Below are 13854 nucleotides of genomic sequence, written 5' to 3' on the forward strand. Positions count from 1 at the left end.
GCTGGTAGTGACGGCAGTGTGTCTCTCTGTCTCTGTCTCTGCAGAGTCCTACTCGGTTGCTGGTAGTGACGGCAGTGTGTCTCTCTGTCTCTGCAGAGTCCTACTCGGTTGCTGGCAGTGATGGCAGTGTGTCTCTCTGTCTCTGTCTCTGCAGAGTCCTACTCGGTTGCTGGCAGTGATGGCAGTGTGTCTCTCTGTCTCTGTCTCTGCAGAGTCCTACTCGGTTGCTGGTAGTGACGGCAGTGTGTCTCTCTGTCTCTGCAGAGTCCTACTCGGTTGCTGGCAGTGATGGCAGTGTGTCTCTCTGTCTCTGTCTCTGCAGAGTCCTACTCGGTTGCTGGCAGTGATGGCAGTGTCTCTCTCTGTCTCTGTCTCTGCAGAGTCCTACTTGGTTGCTGGTAGTGACGGCAGTGTGTCTCTCTGTCTCTGCAGAGTCCTACTCGGTTGCTGGCAGTGATGGCAGTGTGTCTCTCTGTCTCTGCAGAGTCCTACTCGGTTGCTGGCAGTGATGGCAGTGTGTCTCTCTGTCTCTGTCTCTGCAGAGTCCTACTCGGTTGCTGGCAGTGATGGCAGTGTGTCTCTCTGTCTCTGCAGAGTCCTACTCGGTTGCTGGCAGTGATGGCAGTGTGTCTCTCTGTCTCTGTCTCTGCAGAGTCCTACTCGGTTGCTGGCAGTGATGGCAGTGTCTCTCTCTGTCTCTGTCTCTGCAGAGTCCTACTCGGTTGCTGGCAGTGATGGCAGTGTCTCTCTCTGTCTCTGTCTCTGCAGAGTCCTACTCGGTTGCTGGCAGTGATGGCAGTGTGTCTCTCTGTCTCTGTCTCTGCAGAGTCCTACTCGGTTGCTGGCAGTGATGGCAGTGTGTCTCTCTGTCTCTGCAGAGTCCTACTCGGTTGCTGGCAGTGATGGCAGTGTGTCTCTCTGTCTCTGTCTCTGCAGAGTCCTACTCGGTTGCTGGCAGTGATGGCAGTGTGTCTCTCTGTCTCTGCAGAGTCCTACTCGGTTGCTGGCAGTGATGGCAGTGTGTCTCTCTGTCTCTGTCTCTGCAGAGTCCTACTCGGTTGCTGGCAGTGATGGCAGTGTGTCTCTCTGTCTCTGTCTCTGCAGAGTCCTACTCGGTTGCTGGTAGTGACGGCAGTGTGTCTCTCTGTCTCTGCAGAGTCCTACTCGGTTGCTGGCAGTGATGGCAGTGTGTCTCTCTGTCTCTGTCTCTGCAGAGTCCTACTCGGTTGCTGGCAGTGATGGCAGTGTGTCTCTCTGTCTCTGCAGAGTCCTACTCGGTTGCTGGCAGTGATGGCAGTGTGTCTCTCTGTCTCTGCAGAGTCCTACTCGGTTGCTGGCAGTGATGGCAGTGTGTCTCTCTGTCTCTGCAGAGTCCTACTCGGTTGCTGGCAGTGATGGCAGTGTCTCTCTCTGTCTCTGTCTCTGCAGAGTCCTACTCGGTTGCTGGCAGTGATGGCAGTGTGTCTCTCTGTCTCTGTCTCTGCAGAGTCCTACTCGGTTGCTGGCAGTGATGGCAGTGTGTCTCTCTGTCTCTGTCTCTGCAGAGTCCTACTCGGTTGCTGGCAGTGATGGCAGTGTCTCTCTCTGTCTCTGTCTCTGCAGAGTCCTACTTGGTTGCTGGCAGTGATGGCAGTGTGTCTCTCTGTCTCTGCAGAGTCCTACTCGGTTGCTGGCAGTGATGGCAGTGTGTCTCTCTGTCTCTGTCTCTGCAGAGTCCTACTCGGTTGCTGGCAGTGATGGCAGTGTCTCTCTCTGTCTCTGTCTCTGCAGAGTCCTACTTGGTTGCTGGCAGTGATGGCAGTGTGTCTCTCTGTCTCTGCAGAGTCCTACTCGGTTGCTGGCAGTGATGGCAGTGTCTCTCTGTCTCTGTCTCTGCAGAGTCCTACTCGGTTGCTGGCAGTGATGGCAGTGTGTCTCTCTGTCTCTGCAGAGTCCTACTCGGTTGCTGGCAGTGATGGCAGTCTCTCAGCCTCTGTGGCCTCCATGCAGCCCCAGGCGTCGGGCGGCTCGGCCCCCAGCTCCCCCGGCTCGCGCCGCTCTGTCAGCACGCTCAAGAAGTGGCTCACAAACCCCGTGCGCAAGCTGAGTGCCGGCGGGGGCAGCAAGGGAGAGAGGCAGGTCCGCCGGCTGGACGGGAGGCTGCAGGGCCAGGGGCCGTCGGGACGCCAGGGGGAGCCCGAGAACATCCTCCCCCCCTCGGGCAAGGAGCTGGTAAGGGCAGCTGGGACGTGGGGGGAGTCTGGAGCTTCTGGGTCGGTATGTCTGTATTTCCAGGCAACTCTGTAAGCGTTCAGAGCCCAAGGAGTGCTACTGCCTTCCTCCTTCTGCTCAGGGGAAAGCGAAATGACTCACCAAGGTGTTAAGGGCTGCTCCTTTTTGTGCTTGGTTTTGTGTTACATTTGAATTCTCTCTCTGTGTAGATAGATGCTTCAAAAGACACCAGGTATGAGAACTGTCATTCTTAATAGATACACAGGAGTGTTTTAATACCTGTCTGGGGTGTTATATAATCAGTCCGGGGTATTAGTGGTGTTATGTAAATTGCCCCCTGGGGGATGAATAAAGTATTTTGAATTAATTTAAGTGAATTTAACATACTCAGTCTGGAGTATTAGAGGTGTTATATACTGTATATATTTAGTGGAGTTATATACTCAGTCTGGAGTATTAGAGGTATAATATACAGTATATGTTCAGTGGAGTTATATACTCAGCCTGGAGTATTAGAGGTGTAATACTGTATATATATACACTGTATTCAGTGGAGTTATATAACATAACATCACTTTATTAGCCCTATACAGTTTCTTGCATTAGGAATTCATCTTTTCACATACCCCAGCTTGCTCTCCCTGAGACACAGATAGGGACAGAAGCTGGGGGTCAGAGTACAGTAGGATTCCTCTGCCAGCTGCGGGATTCAAACCAGCAACCTTCCAGCCACTGGTGCAGATCCTTAGCCACAGAGCCACCGCTCTGCCCAATATACTTAGTTTGGAGTATTAGAGGTGTAGTATATATATATATGTTCATTGGATGTATATGCTCAGCCTGGAGTATTAGAAGTGTTATATACTGAGGGTAATGCCCCTCATGTTTCTACAGGAGTGGAGGGATGGTCCGGGGGAACGCAGGGGCAGCTCCCAGCCAGGAACTCCCACGACACACAGATACCTGTCCGAGCTGCTGCAGGGGGAGTCCAGTCCAGGTCACACACAGGTGAGTCCAGTCGGGCAGCAGTCTCTGATTCCATAGCAGTTTCATCAGTTTCATGGCTTACAAACATATCCAGGAGGCCTGGTCACCCTCGAGTGGCCACGAGGGGAAGCAGCTGATGTAGCTCCCAGCAGGCGCAGATGGCAGGCACAGAGCCCGTGCAGTCAGGCAGGCTCCCAGAACAGGCTGGGATGGTATTTAACTTGACTGCATTAACGCTCTGCTGGTGATGTGTTAATTCAGCCCGAAAAAAGTCCTGCTGGTGTTTAGCAAACATCTCTTCCTGTGTCCGCTGAGCACACATAGACAGCACACACACAACACACACAAACACATTTACTGTACGTACTCACAACACAGACATGCATACACACAACGAATACACAGCACACACACACACAAACAGCATAGACCCGCACACACAACACACGCACGCACGCAAACACACACACACAGCACACATGCACATGAATGCATGTGCAAACCCAATACACACAGCACACACACACAAACATGCATGTACATGAATATACATACACACACATATACACACTGCACAGGCCAGCAGACGAAACACATACATGCAAACACAGACATGCACGCACACACACACACATCGGCTTTCTGAACCAGCTGCTTGTAATACCTTCCTGCGCCAAGACCTCAGCCCTTTGAATATTTTTAGGATAAAATACAGCTTTGCGGGCTGCTTTCTGAAAAAAACAATTGTTTGCAGCCAGAAAAGTTTCTGAAAGATCTTTCTCTTGCTCCTGGATGAGTGTAAACAAATTAACTGGCCGGTTTTCACTGTGTGCCAGGGAGTGACTCACTGATCCCAGGCAGTCTTCTGGGATGAGACGGGGGGGTGGGGGGGGGGATGACAGAGAGACACAGAGAGAAATATTCCTCTTCTACTGCTGAGAGAGACTCCACAAGTCCCTGCAGAGCCCAGAGAAGAGCCCCCTCAGCCTGCTGGTGCTGAAGCTTGCTGTCCTGAGCCACATAGGCACCAGCCAGCCTCAGGACAGACCTGGCTGCCCAGAGAGGACAGGCTCAGTGACCACAGCCTGGACATAGAAACTGGACACAGACAGACCTGGCTGCCCAGAGAGGACAGGCTCAGTGACCACAGCCTGGACATAGAAACTGGACACAGACAGACCTGGCTGCCCAGAGAGGACAGGCTCATTGACCACAGCCTGGCCATAGAAACTGGACACAGACAGACCTGGCTGTCCAGAGAGGACAGGCTGTGCTCCCACTGCCAGCAGGGTGAGGCAGAGACAGGGGTGCACTTTCTGCTGCACTGTGAGAAATATCTGGGATGCAACAAGCATTCTTCCCTAAACTAACGAATGTAATCCCAGAATTCCCACTCCTGCCAGAATCAGATTTTCCAGTCCCTCCAGTCCCTCTGGGGGAGGGGACTCAACAGAGCCGCAGCCCGGTGTGTGACTGTAACGGAGCGGTCCGGCCCGGGAAGCCGCAGCCCGGTGTGTGACTGTAACGGAGCGGTCCGGCCCGGGAAGCTCTTTGGATTTGAACTGAAGGGGGAGGGAGAGAGAGGGTTGGACAGGGTCCCACTCTTCCCACCTTGCCTTTCCATGCTGCTCGCTGTCACCACTGCCCCGTGTCTCCGGCAGCTCTGGCGCAGCCTCCTTGAGGAATTATTTTTAACCGCTGCACATTCATTATCATTCCATCATCACCCCTGCTGGCTGGGCTGCTAATCTCCCGTTGCCCTGGCAACCCGGTCCATCTAACTCCCTGCTCTCTCCCTGTCTCTCTATTTCTCCCCCCCTCTCTCTCTCCATCTCTCTCTGTCTGTCTCTCCCTCTCTCCCTCTCCCTCTGTCTCTCCCTCTCTCTCTATTTATCCCTCTCTCCAAATCTGCCTCTCCCTCTCTGTCCTCTCTCTGTCTCTCTCTCTATCTCTCCCTCCCTCTCTGTCTCTTTCTATCTCTCTCTTTATCCTCACATGTGCTCTCTGATCTCTCTCCTGCTCTCTCCCTCTTGCTCCCCTCTCTGTCTGTCTCCTCTCTCTCTGTCTCTGCTCTCTGGGCAATCCAGAGATCTGTCCCTCGCTGGATGATGAAGATCCCCTATCAGCCTTTTGGAAAGTGCTGTCATATTTTCCGAAGGAGACGACCAGAAGCCGCACTCTGGAGCGCTCGTGCATGGCTGCCTTCCCAGTCCGTCTAGTTTTACCCCACATCTGTGTTCACTTTATCCCTCCCTTGTTTCCATCTCCGCGGGGCTCACTGCCACGCCGGCCCCGATCGGAATGGGGGCTCTGGTGCCGGTCCCTGTATGGGGAGGTATCTGCATACTGCTCATGGGGTCCCCTCTGGGTACCCCCACACCTGCCACTGTGGTCTTATTCCACAGACACAGGCGAGAAGTGGCCCGCTTAAGTTGAAAACCGTCCTGCGCGTTCAGAAACTGATGGACTGCGAGGAAATCAATAAATCCTGTCCTGCAGGGTTAGCTATCCCCTGTTATTCTCTGAGTTAAAAGCAGCAATCTAGCTTCTGCTTTAGTGAATGCATCTTCCTCGTCTGAGCCGAGCCCCCGCCCCCCCATCCATGATATGAATCCTGCAGCAGACTGGGCTTTCTGCATGTTTGCCTTGGACTCCAGATAGAGGAACATGGGGAGACTTGTGGTATCGGAGCCCAGATAGCACTCGGTCACGGATGGCAGTTCATGGTTCCCTCATGAGTCTGGGAGAAACTGGAGCTCTTTCCACAAGCAAACAGGCAAGAGAGGCATCGGCTTCTGCAAAAGAAAAACTAAGAAGCATTTAGAAAAAGAGGCAGATCAATCACTGCACAGATTCTTAACTAAGTCCTCACTAACACAAAGCTTTCCTTAAACTTTTCCCAGCAAGAAAAATGTCCCATTATTCCATGCAAAGTATCTGAACCTTCCTTCAGAGAAACATCAGCTTGAGAGAGACTTGGACAAGGTAATGTCCAAGCTGGCTCAGGTCTCTTTTTTCCAAAACGGAAGAAGACAGGGAAGGGAGTGTCCTACATTGACAGGTTGAAGGAACTAAATTTCTTTAGTCTGCAGGGAGTGTCCTCCACTGACAGGTTGAAGGAACTGAGTCTCTTTAGTCTGCAGGGAGTGTCCTACACTGACAGGTTGAAGAAACTGAGTCTCTTTAGTCTGCAGGGAGTGTCCTACACTGACAGGTTGAAGGAACTGAGTTTCTTTAGTCTGTAGGGAGTGTCCTATATTGATTGAACACGGAGGAACTAACTAGTCGCAAAATAGTCCCTCTGTTCTCATATTCTGGTAGCTCATAAAAACTAAATATGAAAATCTCAGGTGAAGCTTTATCCTATCCATCCATTTTCTAACCAATCGAGCATCACAGGGGAGCCAAAGCATATCCCAGCAAGCAACAGGCGCAAGACAGGGTACACTGAGGAGGGGATGCCAGGCCATCACAGAGCACATAGACACACACACACACACACACACACACACACACACACACAGGGCCGGTTCTTACCAGAGGCCAATTAACCTACCAGCATGGCTTTGGATTGTGGGAGAAAACCGGAGTACCTGAAGGACACTCACACAAACACAGGTCTAGAAATGAACTTTCTCTCAATTTCTGAAAACTTCAAACTGGAACTTGTCTCACAAGCTGTGTACCAGATTGGAAAGGTTACATTTTCTTCTTGATCTGTGTCCATCCATTTTTACTACCAACGTTATTCAGATTACGGACTCTTCCCCTGGTTCCTCCCCAGTACATGTTGGAATCTTAAAGGCCTTTTTTTTTCCTATCCCTTGATAGGATCCCTTTCCCGCCAATCCGCTGCAAGTTACAGTTGGCTCCGCCCAGGATGATGACACCTCCAGCCAATCGTCGGTAACTGAGGACAGTGAGGAAGAGAGGAAGAGTGCCTTAGAAAAGAGCATGTAGGTATTCTACCAACCGGAGCCCAGATTCGCATTAGCCTCTCTTTCTGATTGGTCTGACAGAGACACACCAGCACACAGACACACGCAGACATGTACTGATCTGCACTGCAGGCCAACCTCGGAGTACTGTACGTTCTGTTACTGCAACAGCATAGGTGGAATGCAGCTCTGTTCAAAGAGCTGTATACAATGTTTGATCAAGGAAATCAACACATTTTACACATTTTCCTCTTGAATGAGACTGAATGTGGCAAACCCCTTTACATGTCCACACATTAATGGAACAGATTACACCTTTACATTGATGGATCACTGGAAAACCCGTGAACTGGGTCATAAACCACCTTGACAGACATGCTCTCCACAGGATACACCTGTAGTGGCCCAAAGAGCAACTAACATTCTGTAAGCCCTGTTCATGGTACCTGTAGCGATTGAGAGCCATGCAAAGAAAGCACAAGACTGATCCCTCCTGATACCTGTCTTCCCCCCTCACTCCTCCTCTTCCTCTGCCAGGTACGTGCTGAAGGAGCTGATCGAGACAGAGAAGCTGTACGTCAGTGACCTGGGCCTGATAGTGGAGGTGGGTATCTGGGACTGGCACCGCAGCACTGATGCCAAACCACCTCTAGCCTGATTTCGTCATGGTGCAGAGAATGTAGGCCAGGTCAGACACAGTTCAGGCACAGGTCAGGCACAGGTCAGGAGTGCCCAGTACGTACAAGTCTCTTCAGATCACCAGCGTCTTCACCACTAGGAGCTGGGAACAGGCTGTTTAACTTGTCCAGTTCAGCCATTAAGTAGTGGAACTGTGCAGTGTATAGCTGAGCTGACACAGTGGTCCTCCAGCAGCACACCTGGACACTGTCTGCATGTCAGATCCCCAGGTGGTCTGAGCTGCTCGGTGCTGCAATAATGAGTTTTCCTCCAAGCAGGCCCTGGTGGCGATTTCCGATTCAATGCCTGACACGGACTGCAGTCTTACTCAGTGTTCCAATACAGGATGATTAGAAAGTTAGCAGGCCCATTCAAACAACTATATGATGAAAACTGTGCACTGCGACACAAAGACATTGGGTGTTACTGAAAATGAGGGAACAGGGCCAATAGTGCCCCCCCTAAACACACCCCCAACTTGGAGATGTCTGCTGACTTGAAGACTTAGCTCGCCAGCAATGTCTCCGGCGCCCCCGTCTGGACAGAATGGCACATGCACACACGCCCACCTCAGTGCAGACCCATCAGTCATTTGGTTCTTGGTGATCCTGGTTCCGGTGATCATTCCGGTGAGCACCTGCCAGGAAAGAGAGCTTTGATTGGAGGAGTGAAGCATTTCTCGACGATGTCACTGTAAAGCCAGCTTCTTGGGGTTTCTCCACTTGGAGATTCCCAGGCAGTTCCAACTAATGATGTGCAACCTGGGATGTCTATGTCAATCCCAGCTCCTAGCCAGAGCAGGGATCCTTCTTGCTGGACATTTTTAAGCCCTGCGCCCTCTGGTGGAAAGTTCACGCTGTTACCCTTTGGCATGTGCTGTAGTTGTCCACAGAGCCTGTGGTCTTGTTAGCTTGTGTGCGTACTTGTGCCACTCTGCTGTGCACAGTGTTCAGCACACAGCTGTTTGAAAATGGTCTCACCATTACGTTGGTGACCTCCGACCCTCACCTCCACCGCCGGTCCACCTGCACTATGGGGTGCAGGTTCGAGGCACATTTCCTGTCTTTTTTCTGCTAAGCATGTGCGATATGGCTGGCCCTGCGGTCATTCTGTCCTGCTCTGCTCCCCCAGGGCTACATGGCCACCATGAACACCAGGGGGGTGCCCGAAGACATGAAGGGGAAGGACAAGATTGTGTTTGGGAACATCCACCAGATCTTCGACTGGCACAAAGAGTGAGTGCCCACTCCACGCTCGGTGCTCCAGTGGTACTCAGGGGGTAGGGGCTAGGCTGTGCAAATTGGGTAAAATCACAGGACAGTGCAGGAAAGTCCAGTGAGATCAGGGAAAAAGCTCAGTACAGTGCAGTAAAGTCCAGTGAGATTAGGGTAAAAGTACAGTCCAGTGCAGTAAAGCCCAGTGAGATCAGGGTAAAAGCACAGTCCAGAGCAGTAAAGTCCAGTGAGATCAGGGTAAAAGTATAGTCCAGTGCAGTAAAGCCCAGTGGGATCAGGGTTAAAGCACAGTCCAGAGCAGTAAAGCCCAGTGAGATCAGGATAAAATCACAGGACAGTGCAGGAAAGTCCAGTGAGATCAGGGAAAAAGCACAGTACAGTGCAGTAAAGTCCAGTGAGATTAGGGTAAAAGTACAGTCCAGTGCAGTAAAGCCCAGTGGGGTCAGGGTTAAAGTACAGTCCAGAGCAGTAAAGTCCAGTGAGATCAGGGTAAAAGTACAGTCCAGTGCAGTAAAGCCTAGTGAGATCAGGGTAAAAGCACAGTCCAGAGCAGTAAAGTCCAGTGAGATCAGGGTAAAAGTATAGTCCAGTGCAGTAAAGCCCAGTGGGATCAGGGTTAAAGCACAGTCCAGAGCAGTAAAGCCCAGTGAGATCAGGATAAAATCACAGGACAGTGCAGGAAAGTCCAGTGAGATCAGGGAAAAAGCACAGTACAGTGCAGTAAAGTCCAGTGAGATTAGGGTAAAAGTACAGTCCAGTGCAGTAAAGCCCAGTGGGGTCAGGGTTAAAGTACAGTCCAGAGCAGTAAAGTCCAGTGAGATCAGGGTAAAAGTACAGTCCAGTGCAGTAAAGCCCAGTGAGATCAGGGTAAAAGCACAGTCCAGAGCAGTAAAGTCCAGTGAGATCAGGGTAAAAGTATAGTCCAGTGCAGTAAAGCCCAGTGGGATCAGGGTTAAAGCACAGTCCAGAGCAGTAAAGCCCAGTGAGATCAGGATAAAATCACAGGACAGTGCAGGAAAGCCCAGTGAGATCAGGGTAAAAGCACAGTACTGTGCAGTAAAGCTCATTGAGATCCAGTCTGACCTGCTGCCCCCGTGTCTCTGTGCAGCTACTTCCTGGGGGAGCTGGAGAAGTGTGTTGCTGACCCAGACAGACTCGCTGAGCTCTTCATCAAACACGTAAGTCCCTGTGCCCAGCCCGGCACAAACTCAGGCGCTACGTTCTCCAGGTGTGACCCCAAATCCATGTAGCCAAGCTCCACTGAGGAATGAAAGCAATTTCTTGGAAGTGAGATCCGAGCATTCAAGATTTTTATTGCGTTAATCAGGCGACAAATTTCAGGCTTTGGTTTAGCTTTCTGGGCTATTGGGGGGCAGCATGAAAATGAACTTAGATCCAGAATCCAGGAATTGCTACTTGGATGGGGGAGAAGAAGCGTGGCCTCTGTCCACAGAGCAGAGAGATCTGCCGGGTTAGATCGCGCCTGGCTGAGCCTGCATCCCGCCAGAGCCGCTAGCGACTACAGCGCTCTCCGGCAGCTGCGATTAACTAAGGCAAGAGCTGAATGGAGTGGCAGGGCGATGGTTAGATAAAACTAGGTGTCCGCAGCCCTGGTCCTGCAATCCGGCAACTTCAAATGCTCAGCAAGCCGTGAGCCGGGACAGAGCGATTGTTTGTGCTGACTGAGCCGGGATGGAAACCAGAAGCCCCTCAGGAGATAACACGGCTCCCAGCTCCAGAGCTGCAGACATGGATAAACACAGATAAGGCCTCTAGTTACAGAGCTCCTTCTCCCAGCTGGCCAGGCTGCGCAGGAAGCTCCAGTGCAGGGTCAGGGCGCAGGAGGGGAGCGACCACTAGGACATGTGGGCCTGTCCGAATCCGGGCTTCATTCACAGGGCCCGTTTCCCCTGTACAGGGCTGCGGGGCCATCCCGTTTAAAACCAGAGGCCTCCAGTCTCGGATTTTGCACTGAAGTTAAAATCGGGGGGGGTGGGGGGTGTTGGGGGTGACCCCAATCGAAGGACGCCACTGGATCCCTTTTGCACCCCAAAGAAAAGCACACAATAACTGGGGCTAACATATTAGCCCCCCCCCCAGTGAAACCTGAAGAGGAAACACAGGCTCTACGTGTCGGCCCATGAAGCCCTTCGTGGTGAGCGTGGGAATGCCAGGCCCGTCTGGGGCAACGGAAAGAAGCAGGAATCTGGGAATGACGGGGTGGGGGCTGCTGACAGACAGGCGGGCTCGAATGGATCCAGGAAGCAGCCAGGAGCACGAGGTGCAGACGCAATATGTCAAGCCCATAAAGAGCACTTCTCTTCCTGGCATTGAGTGGAAAGTGGGCTTCAGCCGTTATCTCGTCCCCAGAGGAAAACTCTTAAGTGCTCGAGCAGTGTATCACTGCCCCCCTCCCTCCAGGAAACAAGGGGGGTATGAAAGGGTTTCATCGTCCAGGAAATGAGAACAGCATGGCTGAACAAGCAATTTGCTGTCTGCAAACTGGAAACTGACACCTGCACCTTGGCGCTCATTTGATATTGAGAATAATGCAGTCAAGTTATATACAGTATTATAGAGGCCACCACAGGCATACACACATGCATTTGAGCAAACACTCACACTCGCAAACACACACACACACATATCTACGCACACACACTCACACACATATCCATGCACACACTCACATGAATACACACTCACACACATCCATGCACACACCCGTAAACACGCACATGAGCAAACACACACTCATGCACACGCCCACAAACACATGCACACACTCGCAGAACAGGCTTGCACAATCATACACACACAAGTGTTCGGTCTCAATTAGGACTGACCACTGGTCAGAGCTGCAGCCTCACAGCTCTTGAGTTCTGGGCTTGAGACTGGGCTGGGACACCTTCTGTGTGGAGTTTGTGTGTCCTTTCTGTGTCTGGGTAGGCTTTCTCCATGTGTTCTTAAAGTAAGAATGATTTATAGCGTTTTACTTCAAAGAACAGAAAATCACAACTGCAACCATGTTTTTGTTAAGGTCATGTGATTCTGATGGCCAATAGCACACAGGGAAAGGCCTTCTTTATCCTCATTGGCTGCATGCTAAGAATCCTGGGAGACCTGATGGTGTTCAGGCAGACTGTTGTAATGTTGCTTGCTGGTGTCTTCAAGAAGAAGTGGGACATTCCATGTTGTTTATGAGGCAGAAATGGGGCATAAAACACCATGGTATTTTATGAAGAAACCCCATTCACCCCTGTTTTCAAAGTGCTGCTGTGTCTATATCCCCCTTCTAGGAACGGCGCCTCCACATGTATGTGGTGTACTGTCAGAACAAGCCCAAGTCTGAGCACATTGTGTCAGAGTACATCGACACCTACTTTGAGGTAAGGGCTGAGACTCTGGTACTTGCAGTACACGGCTGCCCGTGCTCCCCTCCCAGGACCACTCGGTACTGACCACCTGTGGAGAACGGCAGTAGAGAACGGGTTGAGGGGGATGGGGGATGGTCACTATGAGACCACCCTACTGTAGCCAGAAATTATGCTTTTTAGTTACAGGTAGCAATCACTGTTAGCTGTTACTGTTAACTAAACATGAAAAACTCTAATAAATTCAGTACAGTATGTAGAAAAGCTTTTCAATATCTTTTTTTCATTGCACACAATCAAAAGCCTCCCCCCTTTCTTACTTTGTAATGGACTTTCCCGCTTGCCAGTATAAGCGGGACGTTCCATTTTCTATAGTGTGCGAGTGTTGGGGTAGGGAGGGGGGTTCACTGACAGAGCCCTCCTCCTCGTGCTCCCCTCGTGGACTCACCTGCGCTGTCCAGAGATTTAACACACACATTCAACCCCAGGTGTGGGCGCCCGCTGCTCAGCTGACAGGTCTCGTCTCCTTCTGTCTCTTGTGTCCAGGAGCTGAAGCAGCAGCTGGGGCACCGGCTCCAGCTGAACGACCTTCTCATCAAGCCTGTCCAGCGCATCATGAAGTACCAGCTCCTGCTGAAGGTGAGGGCCGCCCACAGCGGGGGGCGGGGTTCCCCAGCTCTGACTCTCGGGCAGGGCGCCCCAGGACCCAGCCAGGTTCATAGGTCTCTTTAAAGTGTGAGACCCCAAGACCAAAGGGAGGTAATGAAAAAGGTCTGAATTAGGGTTATTTGGACCGATTGAACAACTCCTCATAGGATCTGCTTGGGTGGCATCCCCTGAGGAGCAGGACTGAGGTCCCAGGACACCCAGGGGCATCCAGTCCTGCTCCACCAGGGCCACAATCCAGTCAGCCTTACAGGCAGTCTTTAATGGTCAGTGAGAAGACATCTGGAGAGCATCCATCCATCCGTTTTCTAACCACGGGGAGCCAGCGCCTATCCCAGCAAGCAACAAACGCAAAGCAGGATACACCCAGGACAGGACACTAGTCCATCACAGGGCACACAGACACAGAAACACTCACTCACACCAGGGCCTGTTTTCCCAGAAGCCAATTATTCCACCAGCATGTCTTTGAACTGCGGTAGGGAACCAGAGCACCCTGTGGAAACCAACACGAACATAAGGAGAGCATGCAAACTCCACACAGACAGTATCTTGGGAATTGAACTCAGCTCTCCAGCACTGCATGCCAGCAATGCTTCCCATGTAAGGCCGTTCCTGGTGCAGATCCTACCTGCAGTCTTTTATCCTGCATCTAGGGAAAGGCTCAGCCCAGGAAAAAGCTATCAGCTCTTGCACTGAGCTTTAAGGGTTCAGTTTGAAATCTGCGTGACGGCAGCTGCTGATCGAGATGACTTGAAAGATCCG

The 13854-nt window shown here is 51.6% G+C and overlaps 1 protein-coding gene across 1 annotated transcript in view; it reads left to right on the top strand.

Moving 5' to 3' along the window:
* Positions 1 to 13854, top strand: part of LOC148841365 (rho guanine nucleotide exchange factor 25-like) — a 60143-nt gene that overhangs the window by 33310 nt on the left and 12979 nt on the right. The window contains exons 2-9 of the mRNA XM_088914652.1: positions 1931 to 2211; positions 3106 to 3219; positions 7030 to 7154; positions 7674 to 7740; positions 8946 to 9049; positions 10158 to 10227; positions 12349 to 12438; positions 12970 to 13062. Of these exons, the coding sequence (XP_088770778.1) occupies positions 1931 to 2211; positions 3106 to 3219; positions 7030 to 7154; positions 7674 to 7740; positions 8946 to 9049; positions 10158 to 10227; positions 12349 to 12438; positions 12970 to 13062 (944 nt within the window). The remainder of the gene's footprint in view (positions 1 to 1930; positions 2212 to 3105; positions 3220 to 7029; positions 7155 to 7673; positions 7741 to 8945; positions 9050 to 10157; positions 10228 to 12348; positions 12439 to 12969; positions 13063 to 13854) is intronic.

This window comes from Atractosteus spatula, chromosome 1 (genome assembly GCF_055471065.1).
Source record: "Atractosteus spatula isolate fAtrSpa1 chromosome 1, fAtrSpa1.hap1, whole genome shotgun sequence".
Taxonomy (NCBI): domain Eukaryota; kingdom Metazoa; phylum Chordata; class Actinopteri; order Semionotiformes; family Lepisosteidae; genus Atractosteus; species Atractosteus spatula.